Source organism: Zootermopsis nevadensis, unplaced genomic scaffold, assembly GCF_977971745.1.
Source record: "Zootermopsis nevadensis isolate Lab colony 2312 unplaced genomic scaffold, Znev_1.0 Znev_ptg000008l, whole genome shotgun sequence".
NCBI lineage: Eukaryota > Metazoa > Arthropoda > Insecta > Blattodea > Termopsidae > Zootermopsis > Zootermopsis nevadensis.
In genome coordinates, this window is record NW_028259140.1 from 16,223,294 (window position 1) to 16,244,672 (window position 21,379).

The window sequence follows — 21,379 nt, forward strand, 5'->3', positions numbered from 1 at the left end:
TTACAGCCTTTGCGGTCGGCAAGCACGAGGGCCTGCCTGAATAAACTGACAGGACACTACATAACAGCGTATAGAGTGACAATGGGACTCACTTTTCAAGCCCGACTTGGGGCAAGAAGTTAGCAGAATTAGGCATCGATGTCAGATTTTCACCTGCACGACACCCACAGGTGACATCAAAATCACAAAAGATGGCCGGAGCTTGTGATTGGCTAAACGGCTCGGTATCAGATTCCACTGGGTTCAGTGGCGACAGTCACCGAGTTGAGTGACTGAGGAAAATCTGAGGCGAAGTAGTTGTTGGCGTGGCGGGCGGCCGACGCAGTAGGAGGTAAACATAACGATAAGTCAACTGGAGTACAACAGCAGACAACAGTCAAATTGGCCTTCTTTTGCAGGAAAAGAAGCTGCTAACCTTTTTTGCCAATGAACTTTATTTTTTGGGAGTGGACGTTCGTTTTCCTGTGGCCTCTGCAGTGCGATAACTCGCATGGAAAAATTAAACCCAAATTTAAGGAATAAATCTGACACACATTGACATAAACAAACATTGGCATGTGGTCATGTCTGGGGAAGAACATGGAGAGACGAGATCTCTTTCCGATTGATTCCCATGGCGAGTCGTGTTTTATTTCTAGCAGCCGAGGGAATGTTTTGTGCTTCAAAGTGTTCTCTAACAAAGGAGAGACTCTCCTGGCTGTCTTCTTGCACCTCTACATAATCTACTGGTCCTTCCACACAGAAGCAAAGGAAATCTGAGACCCAGCCAAAGACGTAGTGAGGAAGAGGAAACTCGCCCGTGGTCGAATGGTCTTAATATTACTGCAGCCACTGAAACCGAGGTGAAAAGTGTAATAAGTAACACGTAAAATTTAGAAGGCTTGTCCAGCCTCCATTCATTTCACAGTTTTCACACCCGTAATTCCAAGCATTTGCTCGCGCACCTGCCACCACCCCACGGCTGGCAGTTGCTATAACTGGAAGTTCCGGTCATTTTGCAAGGGGCTGGAGGCAGCCACATCGCGACCCTCCGAGTCAGCAGAGCGAGTTCTTCCTGACTTGAGGAAGGACTCTGTGTTCTATGAGCCAGAAATAAAAACAGCGACAGGATTATAAAGGGAATCCTCCCAGTTCCTAGGAAAGGAAATCATAAAAGAATGCGACAGGTATTTTTTAGGCAGCAGTTCGGATGAATAGAAGATGCGACGTACAGGATTTGAGGTTGTCACGGCTTCGAGTCCGAAAACATTAACGCCTCAGGACTTTCTTAATAAACGAAAGGTACGGACGACGCAGCAAAAAGTCAAAGTGAGACTGGACTCAGGAGACACCAACAGCGTTGAGGCCGTTTGCTGGGACAAGAGCTATGGCCTTGACAGTTGCGGTTTTCTGCCGAGTAAGACCAATTGAAAAACCCTGTGTAGAAGTCGCTTCAGAGAAGACAGTCTCAGTTAAACAAACATCATCTTCTTCTGCAACCAAGTACACGATCAAACACGTGTTTGATGGCAGTTCTACACAGGAGGATGTTTTTCGAGCAGTTGCATTGCCCTTGGTAGAGGACCTCACACGCGGCAAAGACGGCTTGCTCTTCACTTACGGTGGTAGTGGCAGCGGCAAAACTTTCACAATGACTGGACACGCAGAAGATCCAGGAATATTGCCTCAATGCTTCGACGTCATCTTCGATAGCATTAGCCACTGCCAAGCCGAGGAATGTGTTTTTCGGCCTGATGCAAAGAATGGCTTCGACATTCAAAGCGCTACGTCAACCGCGTACTGGGACCTCGGGATGGTGACGACCGTCAAATGCGCCGCGACCAGGAGGACGTCCAGTGTCTTATTGCGGGAAATATGGGCGCAATCCATCTAATTGTCGAACCGGACGAAGGGGGTGGGGGGAGGTGGGGCGTAAAATAGGGAAGACGGATCGAGCCCCGCCGTCTTACACGAATGGAGGCCGCCCGAAGACACTTAGATTGCGCCAAAGCTACGAAGGGGTGATGACAGAGCCTCCACGGCTGCACGGCCTTCACCCATTTCTCCCTTTCGGCATTTAACTTCGTACTGTGGAGTCGCTCGAAGGGAGTAGACATAAAAAAGACATTGAGATTAACACAGTTGCTGGGTCTTGGGTGCGATTCCCGTCAAGCCTCAGGCTTGTCGGTTGCACATTTTTCATGCCAACACTGCGAGTGGTACCCCTGGCCGTTCCGACCCTGCGTGGGGATCGGCACCCCCCCACCCTTTTCACATACCGTCATCAATTACCAGATAAATTAAATATGATTTGAGGTTTATTCATAGACACAAAAAATGAAATTTTCACTTTTTGAAAAATTAAATGGGGTGCTGCACTTTGGCAAAGAAAACACTACCCTCCTCACGCATCCCAGAGGTTCAACAACAAGAGGTCCGCTGACCACAGCCTTCACACCCGCAACTTCCAGGCATTTCCTCACGCACCGACCGTCAAGACGAGCAGACAGTTACCATTCGCGTAGTCGATATGAAAATAGGGTGCCCTCGCACAGACAGAATTGGTACCAAAGGAGCAGCTCCCAAAATTCAGTGCAACACACGGAGAGAGGGGGAGCAGCTAGACGATCAGATGGGGATGAAGCTTCACAAGGAGCCTGTCCAATTACATTGGGGGGAGGTAGGAGCAGTGGCAACAAATTGTGCCTGGGGGACAACGCTTTCACACTTCATCGGAGGCAGTCAAGGATCACAACTACCACTACTGTCTCGCTTACTACTAAACGCGCGCCAAGCTAGCGAAACAGACTTCTATAAGACGGACATCATCGCTGGACCCTGCGTTTGCTCGGCCTAGCTTGCGAGGACAGTTCTAAACCGGTGACTTGAAAAGTTCAGGATGGGACTTCCCATTCCGTACTTACTTACTTATTTATTAACAAGGATTGCAAGAGTTTCGTTTCGCTAGGGTTTTGGAGGAACACCAGTGGGGGATTAGCACACACCGCACCCCTTCCCCATTCAGGCTGCTTAATGGACGAGACATAATTTGTAATGGCTTAATAAAATCTTCTCACCCGACCACATCAAATGGTTAAAGTAAGAAACCGATGTTTCAGGGTCCATTTGCCCCCATCATCAGGGTTCTGAAACAATAACAGGGACTGACCCTACCTACTAAATGCTCCTACTCGATGGTGATCCAGCTTCAGGATTTTCAGCCAAGCATTGAACAAAGAGACGCTACCAAGATAATTTAAAACGCACCTTCAGTAATGTAGGTTGCAGGGGTGGGTCCTGGAAGACACTTGTTCAAATCTCAGACTTCGCCAAATCATAAAAAAATGTCCTTGGGTTGAATTTGAGATGTTTTAACCAATCAGGCGTGACAGAGTGCTATGAAGTTCTACGACCTTGATTCTTGGAGGGTGCGTGAGTACACTTAACGCTGTCTCTTAACCATTCACTGTTTTCGACTTCGACAGGTGCGAGAGAACAGTGATGTGAGGCAGTCGGCCGAGGGCTGAAGATTGCTTTGGTTGTTGTGTTTTTCAGTTTTTGAGACGATTATACGTAAGTCAATATACTTTGGGGACAAAGGATTACAGTAGGTGAGAATATGGTATTCAAATTGTTTCTTAGATACACCAATGGACCTGTCGTCAGACAGAACAGTAAATAACAATAATAATAATAAGCAATATACCAAAAAGCATGCTGCCCAGTGCCCCTTGCCCAAGTGCACGGGACGAAGGCAGGCCAAGGCCGTCCGATGTCCTCGCTGTACCGAAACTTTCGATACAGTGAGCGGCCTGCCGCCATCCTCTTGAAAGAAATGCCGAGAGGTTAGCTCCAGTATCCCGGCCTGCAAAGCCTGCCAGGGCCGGGTTATCTTTCTCTGTTGAAGAGACCGAGATGCTCCAACTGGAGGAGCCCCTTGAAGGGGACAGATATATAGCAATGAAAATGGCGAAGCTGATTGAGACCAAAACTGCGAAACAGATCCGCGACAAACGGAGGGAACCAGCCTATATCGCTAAAAGGTAAGAGTCCCTCCACATATGGCTACCAGGAGGGAATGCCGGATATCTAGTGAGCCACCGGCAGATGTCGCAGGAAACCTGGGAGAGACTAGCGACCTCACCCGAGTGATCGAGGAAGTGGAGCGATAGGCGAACCAGCGGAGGTTTCCCAACCAACCATGGCTAGCCTGACTGGAGCAGCCCGGTTCACTGAACTGGAAACAAGAAAAGATCGTCTGCAATCCACTCCCACGATGATACTGAGGCCGAGGCTAAGTGGACTCTTGGCCTGGGAAACCAACGAGTGCCCAAAGGATTCAGCGGAGGTCATAAACAAAATAAAGCAGGCAGCACATCTGTGTCGTTCGCAGGACACGATGGATGAGATATATATATATGACTGTCCTGGAGTAGTTGGGATCAACGCCACACCCAGTACCGCCTCCGGTCGATCAAAGCCCAAAGCCAATAAGGACAAATCACAAAAGAGGGCCCATATATGCAAGGACCAGAGACCTCTATAACAAAAACACGTAAGAATGGGCACTGACCAAAAGGGAGCGGAGCTAGATCGAGGAGAAACCAAACTCCTATACGACAGATTGTGGGGAACCAAGCCCTGTCTGCGACTAGCTGATCCTGCCACGTCCCAGCAATTTCGTCGGAAATATTCCTGGGAAATTCAGAATTCTTCTAGCCCAAGGCCTCGTAGAAAAACACGGTCCCAGTGTTCCGCGTCCTTCATCCGGCCGTCCGTCACTTGAGCCCCCACCTAAGAGACTCTCAGAACATTTCCCGGAGCGTATACCACCCACAGGCAAAAAGGCAAAACTTCAAAGGAGATATGTGGTGTGTACGAAACACGGGAAGAGGAGAGACTCTCAATATTGGTGTATTCAGTGTGAGGCAGCGTTGTGTGTAGATGGGTGTTTCAAGATGTACCACACCAAACCCAACTTCTAATCAACCTGCTTCGATTGCTAACACACAGGGTGCTCATGTTATAAGGTAAGATTATAAAACCATCTATTAAGAGGATGTCAGTGAAATTTCATTATTGTGTCTCATATAGTTTAAAAGTTATGATAAAAAAAGTGTTTTAGAGCAAAATTTAAATGGACATCGAAACAAAATTACCGCTGTACGAGCTCAACTGCGGTATTTAAATGCCCAGGGCCACGGGTTAAAACCCGATGAAGTGCCCAAACGGGTGGGCAGGTCAAAGAGGTCGACCGCTCCAGGCCCCGACGGCATAAGAGTGGCTACACTAGCCACTTTGTGGCCTCTACAATCTGATCCTAATAACTGGCATCGTACCAACAGCTTGGAGCCACAACCGCACCACCCTCATCCCCAAAGAGGGGAAGGTGACAAACTATCGCCCGATTACAATTAGTTCCCTCCTCAGTCGCCTCTTTTGGAAAATTACGGATCAGAGGCTGAGGTCGGTGGTGCGACAGATCTCGAGACAAAAAGGGTTCGTAGCGGAGGCGGGTTGCTTCGCTAATGTACAAATTCTGAGGGAGCTAGGGAGGAGAATGAATTCCAACAACGGAGGCGTAGCAATCCAGTTGGATGTCTCTGTCCCTCACGAAGCCTTAGGTCCTGCCCTTGCCAGGAAGGGCATACCGAAATTCTTTGTGGACCTATGAAGGGGTTGAGACCTCCATCTCACACCCCAAGGGTAAAAGTAGAAGCTAGACACAAATTAGAACCCATGTGGACAGGGCCATATGAGATTAAGGAAATGATAAGACCAAATGCAATTATTCAAGAACTAGGAAAACTTACAAACAGATTAAAAACACTTATCTCTTCCTTTGTAGGAAAAGAAGCAGAATTTGGGCGATGGTACTACTCTTACGCAAGATGTATAGCAAATTACAATCGCAAACAGGCATTTATTTTGATGAGGTAGAAACCATACTCTTCTACCCAATGCAATGGAGGCACCACGAGAGCTTTGGAAGCAGACTAAAGATCATCAGAATAAAATAGCTGAATATTGTAACAAATTGGTATCATATGACAGACTGTGACGTGAGATTCAGAACTCGTTACATTAACAATATGAAAGATTTGGTTAGTGAATATTTGACAGAGTCACAAAACACTAATACCTTTAGGAAAATGCAAAGAACAAAAAGGAGTTTTAAACTTTGTAGGAGACATAGCAAAAATATTATTTGGGACATTATCACAATCCGACGCGAAAGAGTACAATAAACATATTTCAGAATTGGAGAATTTTTACATATTTTAAAAGATCAAATGACAGTAATGAAATCAACGAGTTCCGTAAATTTAACCATTCAAAAGGTAAATCAAGATGAAACAGTGTTACAAGAAAGTTTGAATAAATTAACAAACTACACTGCATTGGACGAAGAAATGAGCAAATTAGGATAATCCAAAGAGGCTTTTGTTCACGCAGAGCAAGGAATTGATCACCACAGAAAAGGTTAAAAACCTTATGAGAACACAAGAACTGCCAAATGGTTTAGACTGAACTTCAGAAAATCTTTATACCTCATACCGACTCCTACAAGCAATATTTGGTTTATGTTTTCAACATCCCTCTTGGCTCTTCTACAATCTATCATCTCTATAAGATCCTTCCGTTCCCTGTTAAGAAGGAAACAAAATGGCCGATGTGTTCATCAGTTCAAATAAGAAACACATTTTTAGTGACCCAATCAGGCAACATTTTGGTAAAACGTCAACAAACGAATTAACATGCAAGGAAGAAATCCATCCCCAATTTATACCTAATTACCCGAAACGGGTTGTGAAGCCGCACTCCTCCACCTAAATGCCTAACAGTTGTGAAACAAGAGTGACCATTACATTCGAGCAATGAATGGTCATTTGTTGGAGATGAATCGAAACAAGTTACAATTCAAAATGAAGGTAAACTGACACTCAAACAGAATTGTAAAGCATTTTCAGCTCATGTAACTTTGTAATGTCACTAATGACTTCATGCCAATTTTGATCGCTGCTTTAATTTTGAAAAAACAATTGCAGTTGGACATGCCATTGGTCAATATAATGTCTTCGGCTGATGATGTAAGACTAGCCAGTATCAAAGTTTAAGACGTGGATAAGTTAATTGAGGAACAGGAAAGAAAAGATTATTCACGCTACGGCACGGGGATCTTTAGTTGGTGTAAGTATATTCTCAATATTTAAATAGTATTAAAAATTATATTAAAATTGGCCGTCAATCACAATATAAGATAATTAAAAGATTAAAATATCATTTTTCGTTCCGTATCGAGTACTCGATTTACATATGGAACATGAACCCTGACAAACCACCTTTCACCCACTAGCACCGCAGTCGATAACCAGCCACGATCCGATACAGTATACCTCCAATCTCTCCTAATACTGCTACGATATTACTTCTCGGGTAAGTTTACATGATTACATTCAGCTATTTATTTTGTTTTCTATATTCAATTTTCATTAATAGTTTTGAAACCTTTACTTCACAGTCCATATACACAACATTGGCATCACTACGACATACAATCATATTGTGACATGTGACACAACAACGGATGAAGATACAATATGAAGGACGAGAAAATGATAAGAAAAATGAAAACTAAAAATCATTAAAAATCAGTAATTCAGTTATAAAGTTTATAACATAACACCTGATGACGGCTCTATGATAGCCGAAACATGTCGTAAATGTTCCACATGTAAATCGAGTACTCGATACGGAACGAAAAATGATATTTTGATCTTTTAATTATCTTATATTGTGATTGACGGCCAATTTTAATGTAATTTTTAATATTATTTAAATAAATCACAATATGACGCACCTACAATATCTTATTCTCAATATTATTGTGTTGACATTCATAATCATTCAGCAAGCGAAAGAGTGTCATATAGAAAAGTTTCCAGAGAAGAACCTTCTCCAACAAGATTGGTTCCATCTTTATCTCCCATAGTGGAACAACCTCAATTCTCACATTTCGTAGCAACTGACGATGTTGCAAATGAAAATGAAAATGTAACAAGCCTTTAGAACTAGGAGCGAAAGCAAAATTTTCCGTTAGAAAAATTTTCGCCGAAGAGTCAAAACTTTTTCAAGGGGGAACGTGCAATAAGAGACCTAAGACAGTAAAATTAAAAGTGTAAATTTTACTGTATAATAACATTGTGTCGCTTGGAGTTGTTACCAACAAAAACGAACTAAATGTTTCGCCACCACGTGCAGACTGTTATAACCCCACCCCTTTGACCAACGCCAAGACGAGCATTATAAATACTCATGTTGGGAGTTTATGTAACTTTGGATCGCTTTCGACAGGACATTCTTGCAAGTGCCACTAGGCACTACATCAATAAATTCTTCCTCAATTGGACTTGTGATTTTGGAAGTTGAAAAGACACCTCTAACTCTCCTTGAGCAGGACTTAGCTCCGCTCCAAACCAACGATTATCCCTCTTAAAAGACTTGTTCGATTAACTGATCAGACAATGTAATTGGTCTGCGTGCCATAAAACCTCGCGGACAGGCCCGAACATTCCGTATTCTTTATAAACTAAATGAACGCGTGTGCATTAAGTCAGTCTTCGAATGTGGCTAGATCCCGGAGATCGAAGGAAGTCTCAGAGTCACTTGTTCTTTCCTTTAAAAGGGGAAACGCCCATGACTTTTTAAAACTGCTTGTAATAAGCAGACTCCAGTTTAAAATATGAGGACAGGACCAAGGGATCTTCATCTGATATATTTAGGCCTGCCATTTTAAGCCGCTAATCTCCTGCACATTAATCAATGCTCGTAAATATCACTTTCCGTTTACCTGTTTAGAAATTCCTTTGGTCCCAATTAATTTGTAAGTACAGTAGCAATAATATAAGAGCATAATTTCGATTCACTGGCGTAACTTTAAATCAACATTTCATTTCAGATGAAAGTTACGAAATTCCTTTGTTTTTATTACTTGTTTTCAGTTTTGCTCCGGGCCTCAGGTTTGTCGGGGCTACGTCTTCGGCTACCAGCGCGACTGGTGGAAGTGTCGTTTCCCGTGTTGCACAGTGGTTGTGTGTGGACTTTGGGTGGGAATCGCATTCTCGGTGGTTACGGCTTTTGGCGGAGGCATTGCTTGGTGCCAACATTTAAAACCCACCGAAAATTCAAACACGACAACTTCTTCCCCGGTAAGATCGAGTCTTGAGCCAGACAGGGCTCAAGAGTGCGATGACTAAGCCGAGGCCTTTTTACGCAATTCGAGACCTGGTATCGGGGGTGGACGCACTCGGAACGTTCGCAAGTGCGGCGAAAACAATAATGAGTACCGAAACAGTAGCCATTCGCTTTCAGAATAAAACTGTACAGATAAAGATCTGTTGCCCACGCAGTGGGCTAGATACCGGAAGAAGATGTAGGATACGATAAAGGATACGCCGAACGCGTGTCAATTATTTGTCCAGAGCAAGATCCTCCAGACGTAAGAGGAAAATATGTGAGTTCGGTTGGACTCTCATGGTTCACACTTTGACATTTATGGCTTCAATATGTCGAAAGTCAGTTTAGACTTTATGGTTCAATGTTGCTGGACCATACGCATTAAATAGCGTGAGAGAGAGAGACTTTGAAAGAGCTGAATGCAAGTAAATACGTCGCTGGTTTCGAATGTTTCGAACCAGGGGGGCAAGACGCTTACACTCTTCAACAAATCTTCGACCCAGTCCCAAGCAAATACATTGTAAGTCTGAGATCATCTTTCGCCCAGGTTCGTGATAAGCAAATTCACGGATTTGGCTAAAAGACAGCCCGTGCATTCTCAAGGGATGGTTTTGGCGGGTGTTGTCATGAGTACAGGAACTCGGATAGAAGATGTAAATGTAATTTACATATATCGATGTGGGTGCATGCGGAAACAGATTATTGTGCCTGACTTATTCTGGTGGTGCTCAGTTCAAATCCTGGGCAGATACCAGCTGTCTGAAGACACTCCTAAGTTTTTTAGGTCCTTTAGGCCGAGTAACAAGACAGAAATTATATCTCCCTTTTCTTTTTTCGTAATAAAACTGAATATATACGCGACTGTTCATAACCACACAAGTTGACACGACTTTGAAGTCGTGAGTGCGCGGGGTTAGCATCCTGAGTGAAGTCTGTCATAACACACATCGGACCACCTGACGCAAAATGTATTAATGACCCAGGACACACTCGCAGGGGAATTGTTTTGTACGAGCGACTTCGCTCGCATGAGGTTGGCACCTCGTTCGAGAGGACTGTTAGTACGCCTGGTCGAATGAGTTCGCTGTGTTGTATACCTATAATCTAATTACGGCAATCATAATAACCACATATAGCACATATATGATTAATTATAAAGGTAGAATCAGTAAGTTACTAAATAAAGTGTAGTAGTCATATTGTAGACCTTGTGTAGAAAGCAAGACTTTCCATTTCCAGCTGTTGTAGACAGGGGCGACAGGAAGTCATTATGGTGTCTGCTCCAGATAAGTTTATTGAAAATGGTTCCAATTATATTCACAGATAGAGGAGGCCTGCCGAGGTCAAGACGCCCGAACTTTGACAGGGCAAAGGGTCGCGGTCCCCGGGGGTTTATCGTGCCCTCTAATTGGATCCAGAACCACGCCTTGGGACGACACGTTACAGCTTGCATGTAAGAAGCCGTCACTGACGTCACAAGGGCGATATCGAGATTTGCTTATAACCCGTGCATTTCGAAGACACATTGGACATTTCACGTTACTCGTCAGGGAGAAACTCTGCTGGTCTACGCATTTATCTATATACAGTCAACATTCTTTGTCATTCGACTGTACTCATCTGAATTATTAAATAAATCATCAATCGTCAAACGTCTTCTCGTCAGACTAGGCAGTCACCTTTTAGGCTGTGTATTAAAACCTACCCTCGCCGACCATCATTCCTAGCCGATCGGGAATATTGCACTCCTGCGGGACTGGCCAATCCCCCCGGAATACAACAGGAGTGTGGTTTCACTGATGCAACCACACGGACCAGATGCTCCAAATAAAATATCACGTGGAGGTGAGTACAAAGCCTCACTTTATACATACATGGATGAATTTTCAGAGATCTGGGCAGATTGTGATGTCTGCGATATAAGTATCTAGGAGAGGTGTGAATTGATAAACAATCACGTGCCGGGGCAGAATGCGAAGGCCCATTCAGAATCCTTGACCGATTATACCCCCTCAATTGCCACATCACAAGAAGACGGGATGATAATCTAGAAAAACTTTGGTCCAGGGAGTAGTGAACGGAAGAACACCCAGGGGATGGGTTGAACAGGGAAAGGAGATCGCCCTGTTACCTCTAAAGGTGGCGACTGACTTATAACATTTGCCTGTAATGTAACGTGTTACAAATCGAGCATTACACAAGTGAAGACAGCGAACGGGGCCGCTCACGTTCGCGGGCGCTCCATCGGGTTGTCGGTTTTTTCGCGAATCCCTTTGAGTGTTACATTAGAAGTCAGTCAGTCAGTCGAGCGGCGTCGTAACGAGCATTCACGAGTTCTTTTTGATAACAGTAGCGTATTAAATGAAACAAAGATAACACAACCTCCACGTCCGACATGCAGAGCACCATTTGTGTTGACAGTCGTATTGTTCTGGCGGAAGAGGTTGTTCTCAGAATGCAGTGGGATCGGGGAAATATTTTATTTTTCATAGATAAATATAGGGAAAAAACAATTTTGTGGGATCATTATAATAAACTCAAGAAAAACGATGCATGGGTCGAGTTGGCGAGTGAAATTGAAATCGATGTTGAAGAATGTAAAAGGAAACTGGCCAGCTTACTTGCTTCTCTGAGAAGAGAGAATGCAAAAATGAAGAAATCTTCCAGAACGGGAAAAGGTTAGTCCTACGTAACTGTAGTATATTTTATCAAGTTTTAGTTCAAATTCTTTCCTTTAACTAACAGACTTAGAGTGCCAAAATTTCCCTTCCTTTTGGCTTTGCTGTAATCGGGTAATTAGTAAAATAAAAGAAAGGAATAAGTAATAATATTTCTGTATTAGAGGTGTTCATATTTTCCTTAACAACATTAACATAGGGTAGCTTACATTTTCTGTACCTACGTACAATTTGTTATTCTATTTTTAAAGAGTATTCCCACCGTTTTAGGTGCTGATGAAGTTACACTAGTACGTGGTTTGCATTTGAAACGCTGCAATTTGTGTTGGATCGGAATGAACCACGGACCACACGGGACACGGTAAGTTCATCTTTAAGCATACAATTCTTGCCAGATCAGTGACCCCTCCTGAGTACAGTATTCAACAATTTCATCACGAATTTGTTGTACCGTCCTATTGCCTCTTCGTGGTCTATTTACCAAAGGTAAAAGACCCTTGTTATCTTCAGTATCGTGTCTCCAGGTTCCCGGTCTCACATGTCCTTGTACGTCTTCATCAAAAGTCCCCAGAGGTGTATAAAGATTAGAAGATTCTTCATTATTTCGTAGAAAATTATGAAGATGTACTATCGCCATTACTACTAATGAGGCATTTTCTGGTTCGAGTAGCATCGGTTGTCTTAACACTCGAAAAACCGCTGATATTACGCCGAATACGTTCTCCACTACTCTTCTTGCTCTGCAAAGTCTGTAATTGAATGTTCTCTCCTTAGATCCTTTAGGGTGATATCCGGAATAAACTTTCATTACATTTTGTGAAAGCGCAAATGCTTCGTCGCCCACGAAGTAATAAGGAACTCTTTGAGTTCGCATCGGCAATGCAGCTGCTTCGGGAAAATTTAGTGATTTCTCTTCAATTCTTTGATATAATTCACAATTTCTAAACACTCCGCCATCTGATATTCTCCCTTGACATCCAGCGTTCACATATATAAAATTTTCCCATCTAATGCGCTCATGCAATGGGGAAAATTCCACAGAACATCATATCCTTGCGCTATAGATAGCCATCCATCTTGGTTTATTGGAACCTCAGACAGACAGACAATGTGTTTTTTTATTTTATGTTATTTATTATATTTTATTGTTTATTTTTCAGCTACAAAGTGGGACCACGGATATACCGGGAAGTAGTGGCACTCAACAGAGTCTGGTGGAATTTCAACTCTCTGCCACAGGTGATGTTACGGAAAGTATTGACAATCAACGGAGGGGCAGACAAAGAAAATCCCAACAATCCCGACGAAATAATGACATCCGCTTTTAATATTTTAAAAGCTACTTCTGAACGAAATCAGTCGATTCAGTCGTTACCTATGACTACGAGAGCTTTGGACGAAAATGACCAATTTTGGTGCATTTATTGCAAATAAGTTGAGAGCATATACGCAGCATACAAGGAGTTACGTGCAACATCAGATGTCTAATATTTTATTCAGTGCCGATAGGGGTGAATATGAATACTCAAACATGTACTCAAAGTTTGGATACACGACTTCTCAAGCCTCCGGTTCTACAAACAAACAAAGTCCACAAATGACCACTCGATACCCGAATATGTCCGAAAACAACGAAAACCGAAGGCCCTCGGAGGAAACAAGGGACACTCAGGCATCTTCACCCCAAGAATCCATTTATAGCCAAATCAGTGATGGTGTGTTGGATGAATTTCGTGACTTGATAAATTAAGTAATGTTAGTATATACGTATTAGTATATTTCTTCACGAATACGAGTTGAAATGGGAAATGATGTATGTTATGTCGATAGGATAAGCTTTCTAAACTGTTACCACTACTACAACTAAGCTATTATTCAAAACTATTTTGCAATAAAAATACACACAATAACAATACCTCAATAATAGAAATTGTTTTACTTTACCTGTATGTTGCCTTTCAATACTCCAACAATTGCTGCACTGACTTCTTTGACTATGACTCCTATTCGCTGTCTGGAAATTTTAAAAAAGATACTGCAAGCTTGTAAACGAATCACCAGTAGCATAAAAACGTAATGTAACTGCTAGTCTTTCCGTCACTGTTACAGCCCTTCTGAAACGAGTGTCTCGTTTTCCCCACTACTGGCCCAATTAAGTTAATCAGACGCTCAAAATCTGTTGGAGACATCCTCACAAAGTTTTTGTATTGGCCTGTGAATTCTTGATTTCTTAGAATACTCATTAGATTCAATCCACTGTTTTCATTTCTGTTTTTGTACAAGTTTGTTATCCAAACGCGTTTTCTTCTCTTCTTTAGATAACAGTAGCGTATTAAAAGGAACGCAGATAACACAACCTCCATGTCCGACATATTGAATGAAATGAATGGAGTACACACGAGCACAGCCGAGCCGAGCGTTCAAAACGAGCATTCGATACGCCTCATCAGTTATGGTGTAATGTAACATGCTCGCCGCGAATGTTACATTACGAGTAAATGTTACAAGTCAGTCGCCACCTTAAGGAAGATCATACGAGAGGCAGAAGATCGGGAACGATGGATGCAGCGCATGTGAGGTCACGATGCTCAGATGAGCAATACTGAGAGTGTGAGAGAGAGACCGCGGTCACCACATGAGCTTCTGGAGTGTAAAGGAATATAAGGAACATCAAAGAATTCAAAGACGCATTTCTGCTACAATATCGGAACGTCTCATGCCAATCTCAGATCCGTATTTATATTTATAAAGACCGGTGCATCAAGGAAATTGGAATGAGCTACGAGACCATTTGATGATATATGTCATCAAGGCTAAATAGATCATCCCATGACCGTCAACGAAATCTTAGAAGCAATTCGACACCACTTTCCGATCCAGGGGCAAAGACCACCGGACGCTGTAACATTTCTCAACAAAGTGGAGACGTTGGGTCACAGCCAATCGTCGTCAAAGCATGCTTCAGCACCATCGAACCCAGGACCTAGTTTCTACAACCGAAGCCACCGCTCTAATCAAGGTCAGGACAACAGACCCTGGTATTCAGGATGTGGACATCAAGAGAGGACGCGCTCAGCAACCAAAGACGTACAGAGGCACCACAGCCTCGGTCGATTGGTCACTCCCAAGGATAAAATGAAATCAAAAGCGAGACAATGAATGCAGTTCTTAAGGTTGGGTTTCAGGGTTAATTTGGGATCCTACTTCGTCTGTGATGTCCCCAGCACATCCGCTCTCTTTTACGGTCACTAGGTAATTGAATAAATTTCATACCAAGAGGCCGACTTGTCCAGCGAACTCATTCGACAATGCGTACTAACAGTACGTAGCGTTCCAAGAGGCGAGGTAGCCTAATAGTGTGATGATGATGATAAGAAGGAAGAGTGTCGACACTGGACAGTATTGTGTGTTGAAGGTATTGAACACGAGGAATCAGCATTGGGAGCTGAGTAAGCAGAACCCGCCGTGCCGTATACCCAAGCGAATGGGGAATTTGTGTCCTGTAGCCACGGGACGGATGAGATTTTAGGGCCTAGAGTACAGGCGTTAAGTGGGCGGACTCCCACAGATGTTAGAAGAATTAAAGAGAAACTAGGTGAGAAACTGGGGCACTTGAAGCAGGAAGAAAGAGAGGTTCTTCGGCGAGTTATTAATGAGTATTTGGAGTTGTTTTGTAATGAGCCGAGTGGTGTGCTGCCGAGCACGACCAAGGGTTGCCCTGAGATTAGGACGGGGAACGCCCTACCAATCAAAAAGAATCCTTACGCTTTAAGGGATGAAATGAAGCGCCAGCTGGATGAGATGTTGGCGAAGGGCCTAATCACTCCTTGCCTTGGGCTGCGCCTGTCATCCTGGTGCCGAGAAAGTCGCCTGACGGAACCCCCGAGGATTAAATGCTGTTACGGAAACACCCGTATACCCGATACCGGACATTAAAAGTAATCTCTCTCTTCACATTGTTGGACATTGAGAATGCCTATTGGAATATCCCCATCAGGGATGAAGATAAGGACAAAACGGCTTTGTGACCCCTTTTGGTAGTTTTAAGTACGAAAAAATGGCGTTCGGGCTCTCAGGGGCCCGCTCTACGATTCAGCGGGTCATGGATTCGGTACTGATGGGTTTACGTGACATTGAGTGTCTTGTTTACTTAGATGATGTATTGCCGTTTAGCGAAACGATAGAGGACCATGTTAGGCGGATGAGGCTGGTAGTCGATCGCGTAAGAGAAGCAAACTTTAAGCTAAATTTGGCCAAGTGTACGTTTGCCGTAGCAGAAGTGTCATACTTAGGGCACATAGTCAGTCAGAATGGTGTGGCACCGGACCCGGCCAAGGAAACTTCTATTAGGAAATTTCCCCAACCTAAGACTGTTAAGGATGTAAGATATTTTTTTTAGGCCTATCTGGATACTATCCAAAAAGGATGTAAAATTCGAATGGACCAGCATACAGCAAGAGGCTTTTGACAGTCTTAAGCTGGCGCTGACCTCCGAACCAGTGTTAGCACACCCGCGTTTCGATCAACCCTTCATATTGAGCTGTGATGCGTCCAACTATGCGGTGTACGCCATTTTAAGTCAGATTTTTAACGGAAGGGAACGCCCCATTAGTTTTGCCAGCAGAGTGTTGAACGCCGCGGAGCGAAATTATAGTACCACGCAGAAGGAGTTATTAGCGGTTGTCTTTGGAACAATGACCCATAGATGTTTTTTGTACGGTAGGAAGTTTAAGGTCGTGGCTAATCACTGTGAAGAATCATCAGTGCGCCCGTCTTACGAGGTGGGTGTTGAAATTAGGTGAATATGATTTCGAAATTGAGCATAAGGCGGGGAAGAAACACGTAAGTGCCGACTGCTTGTCACGACATATTGCGACTCTCCCAACCTCCGCCCAGCCGGAGGGGGATGTAGGAATCGGAGAAGGAGCCCTCACTCGGGAAGTCATGATTAAGGAACAACAGGAGGACCCCTACTGCCGGGAGGTTTTGGAAGCGGTAAGGACCGGAAAGGAGAAGGGCTTTGTGGTAACGGAGGATGGGATGTTATATGAAGGGCACGCACTTTTCGTGGCCGACCCTGAACCGTGATGTGGAGCATTACGTTAAGCAATGCGGTTCATGTGCAGAATTTAAGTCGGTAAGAAGCCCGACGGCTCCGTTAGGAGAACTGCCCGAAACGTTTACCCCATTACAAATGACTTCAATTGACATTTGTGGGCCCTATGTGGGAACCAAGAAAGGGAAAATATTTATTAACCTTCATAGATCATTTCAGTAGATACCCAGAAGCCGTTCCCATTCCACGGCAGGATGCGCCCACTGTGGCCCGTGCGTTAGTAACAGAGATATTCTCTAGACTAGGTTGTCCCCAGGTCCTCTCATCAGATCGAGGATCCAACGTCTTGTCCGAGCTGTTTCGAGAGATGTGCAGGTTGTTAAACATTAAGAAAATTAATTCGACTGCCTTTAACCCACAAATGCAGGGCAAGGTAGAGAGTGTGACCGCGCGTTCTGGGTTCGAGTCCCGGTGAGGCGCAAATAAAAATAAATTGGAAACAAGCAATAAAGATTTACGCGTTTCACTTGTTAGGGAAGTGCGTCCTTTTCAGGCCAGGGGTCAGTTTATTGGTAGGTGCTCTGCATTCAGTGCAGAAGGCTCGCTCACACTTTAAAAAAAAAATAAAGTTGCACAAGCAACGACTGTAAAGGAAAGAATTATGGCACCGTGTGACCCCCAAAATTCTTGCAGGGGGCACCCGCCGGCTAAAGGGTTTTTTAATGGTCCACGTGAGTTATGGCATCATTACTGCCCAAATACATCATTTTTTGTGAAAGTTAAGGGGGGAAGTCCTATAACTAAAGGACAGGAAAGTTTTCTTAAAGGACACTCTTTTCTGGAATTCAGAGGAAGCAACATCCTAAATTGTTTTGTAGCTCGATTCGGCCAGTAAATGTTAATTGTAAAAGAAATAAATTGTGCTTGCGAAACTACGAACTTAAATCTCAAGACCATTACCGAAACCTTCCTCGCTGGCATTCAGCTTATACCCCTCCATGTAATACTCCCTGAGAAAAGTTCCTTGCCTACATGAGCAGAAATCCCGAATTACATCACATACGACAGAGATCGACAAGACTGCAACCGAGCCGGGCAACTCCAACAGCAAACAGGAGTGGGACGGTTACAAGAGATTTCATGCAGGACTCAATCAGACCATGAGTCACTACGTGAATAAATATGGGGATGACTGGGATGAATTTGTTAATTATGCTTTGATGGCTTATCGGGCCACCCCTCATTCGATTACAAAGTATAGTCCGTTTTACTTGTTACATGGGACGCAGATGCGTTTGCCTATGGAGGACGATTTGACAACTTCAAAATTTGTAACCAGGAAACCGGACTCGAACCTGGACCCGGTTCAAGGTCATATCGACACATTGGCGGACAGGTTGAAGGAAGCCTATGATGTGGTGAGGGAAAATAATCAGATCGGACGGGAGAAGCAAAGGAAACAATACGACAAGGGAACGAAATTAGTGACCTTTCAACCTGGGGAAATGGTGTACCTGAAACAGATGAATAAGGGTAGACAAACCTGTCTGAAGTTTCGAACAAGGTGGAAGGGTCCTTATGAAGTGGTTCTAAGACTATCTGATTTGAACTATGTCGTGAGACTTCCTGAGGGGAGAGAAATTGTGGTAAACGTTAATAAAATGAAAGGATGTTATGGGAATCTAGGCTCAAGGCGGAAGGACCGTCCCCGCACTCCACCCCCAACTCATGTCATCGGTAGTGATTGTGAAGATACGGACTCAGATGGGTCAGGACGGGACCCCGAGTGGGAACTAAGCCAACATTATCGAACCCAGGTACAGGGCAGTCGCAGACCAGAGACAGACGAGAGGGACCGGGTAATCCCTAGGTATTCATTGCGGAGTAGGGATGCCCCGGAGCGACTAGAGTTAGAGAATGAGGTCCCCGCGGATGACACAGAGGGAGAGGCCGAAGTGGAACTCGACCCTGAGGGAGCAGAGCTCGACACCCCGCTCTGTCCATCTGTTGTTAGTGATGAAGTCACAGACTCACATGGGGAGGGCATTGACCTCCCACGGTACAATTTACGACCACTCCCCGGAAGGAGATAAGTGGCAACGGCTTCTCCAGGTTTAAGCTGCCTTATCCCGTTCCTTCTCCACGTCAGTGGCATGTGAAACAGATGGCGCTTGGCCTCGTAGGGTTCTTGGGACTGGGGAAAGATGGATTTGTGGTGTACCGTTATAACCAAAAATGACTACGCTTTTATCTTCTCGGTAGATTTCTTGCCACATAGTATCAAGTATATGGGAAGGTTATCTGCGAAAGCGACTCGCATATTCCACTCTTATTTTGCGTCACTTTGCGGAAATTCCGATTTACAACCAAACCGAGACCTCATTTTCAAATGGCGCCCCTCCTAACCGATACGAAACAAACATGTAACATACAATTACAACACAGCCACGACCAGGTGATAGGATATTCGAAAGAGTAGCGCTTCCGGCGAGTAAGATATCACGGGTTTGATCTCAGTAGTTGCCCATAATTTTAAAATAACAATCTGTGAAGGATATTTGGATATAGGAAGTACAAAATTAGGAGCGAGGGGAATTGCACAGGTCAGCTAGCACAGTGAGGTTAGTGAAACCTAAGAGACTCCGATGGGATGGACATGTGGAACGCTTGGAGGAGACAAGATTGCATTGTGATGGTAAATCCTCCGGGAAAACAACCACTGGGCGGGCCAAGGCGTAGATGGGAGAAGCTAGAACAAATTGGAGAAGCCGTAGATAGAGTAAACAGAAAATTAAACACTTGTGGAAGGCCGTTGCCCACACCAAGCGATGTTGCATTGAGCACCGTCGAAAGAGGGGCTTGATAAATTTTGGAGGCGAGATCCTCAAGTTTTGTTCGGGGTCGCAGCGGCAGAACATTTGCAAGGCATTCATAACATTATAAAGGGAACAAGAAGGCAAGATGGCGAAGCTGCTCGCTTCATACAAAACAAGTAACCTATTTAAAAAGGGTGGAGGATATCGCTTCACAGAATACCTTTGGACTAGCCACGGGAGCTCAAGTTATGACCTTGTGTAGGGGTATGCCCCCTACCCACGTATTCAAAAATATTGAAACGATTTATACAAATCGAACCAGAGACTTTTTACATGGCGGTCATCGAGATCGGACAATGGTACTCACCCCTGACGACGGCAGACCTTTAATTATGTAAACATGGCTTAGCTACCATATTTGAAGCTACCCTTCCTTTCATTCACAAGGCACGACCTTGTTGTACAGTCTGCCCTCGTCCACTGTGGTCACCCGAACACGTAAAATAGATGGCACCTCTAAGAGTTCCAATAATGAATTAGGAGGGACTGGTGTCCTATATGAGGACACGAACTGCCAGTTTTATTCTGAGGCCTTCATGTTGCAACCCATATCTGATGGACTAACGACCAGATTTCGCAGAACGACGAGCAGACAACTAGGACGCTTCCAGTTCAAGAGAGCGTCAAATTCAACCACAAGTTAGGAGCCAGTTGCATCAGGATCGTTACGACGGAAATTCGAAAGAAAGTCTGTCGTCGCACTTCTTAAAATATTCACTATTGGCCGCAAATTTATCGCCCAGGATGTCACATTTGGATTTGGTCGATGCAACAGCCTTAAACAACCTTAAAAATTCATGCCTGGTGGGTGATAATACAAGAAAGAAATGAATCGAGGAGGGTTCTCCCGGAGGCCAATGCTCACGAAGGGCTGTAGAGCCAGAAGAAGAATCAAGGACAAGACATAATTTGTAATGGCTTAATAAAACCTTCTCAGACGACCAGCCGCATCAAATGGTTAAAATAAGAAACCGACGTTTCAGGGTCCATTTGCTCCCATCATCATCAGGGTTCTGAAACAATAACATGGACTGACCCTACCTACTAAATGCTCCTACTCTATGGTGATCCAGATTCAGGATTTTCAGCCAATCATTGGACAAACAACAAAGAGACGTTACCAAGGTAATTCAAAACCTATGACCAAAGGACGTGGCTTTTATAAATGCCCAAATAGTACACAAGTGATGCATGTTTTATTTTAGGTCAGAGCAAGAAGTGGGTAAACGACAAGCAGCAAAGAGAGATTTCGAGAGGCTGCACAACTTTGCATTTAAATCGCGGGCAAAATGGCAGCGTGGACAACATAATCCAGTTACCTATAAGAAATTTGCTCTGCCACAAGAACTTGCTGATCGCATATCCGGGTGAATAAGTTTTCATTTTGTATTTTGTATTTTGGAGTTGCAATTTGTCGTCTCCTGCTATCAGACGTATGATACATCACAATACAAACTTGATAATGAACATCTAAATACAAACACCAAATCATTATGAAGACAGAAAATCTACAAACATAATAAAAGATCAATAAATGCAATGCACCGAAATGT

At 44.0% G+C, this 21,379-nt stretch overlaps 2 protein-coding genes across 3 annotated transcripts in view; one reads left to right on the plus strand and one right to left on the minus strand.

Moving 5' to 3' along the window:
- The window catches only part of LOC147874542 (uncharacterized), a 123,486-nt gene that overhangs the window by 91,442 nt on the left and 10,665 nt on the right, over window positions 1–21,379 (minus strand). The window lies entirely within an intron of this gene.
- LOC147874545 (uncharacterized) lies at window positions 3,895–13,809 on the plus strand. The gene is made up of 4 exons (XM_087345381.1): window positions 3,895–4,022; window positions 12,177–12,255; window positions 13,055–13,133; window positions 13,274–13,809. The coding sequence occupies exons 1-4, from the start codon at window positions 3,895–3,897 to the stop codon at window positions 13,642–13,644; spliced, it is 657 nt and encodes a 218-aa protein (XP_087201507.1). The 3' UTR covers window positions 13,645–13,809.

Bases quoted from the DNA above. Each gene is read 5' to 3' on its own strand.
- LOC147874545 (XM_087345381.1), top strand. From the start codon at position 3,895: ATGCTCCAACTGGAGGAGCCCCTTGAAGGGGACAGATATATAGCAATG. The intron at 4,023-12,176 runs GTAAGAGTCCCT...GTGCTGATGAAG, and splicing joins CCAGCCTATATCGCTAAAAG to TTACACTAGTACGTGGTTTG. The intron at 12,256-13,054 runs GTAAGTTCATCT...TTTATTTTTCAG, and splicing joins CACGGACCACACGGGACACG to CTACAAAGTGGGACCACGGA.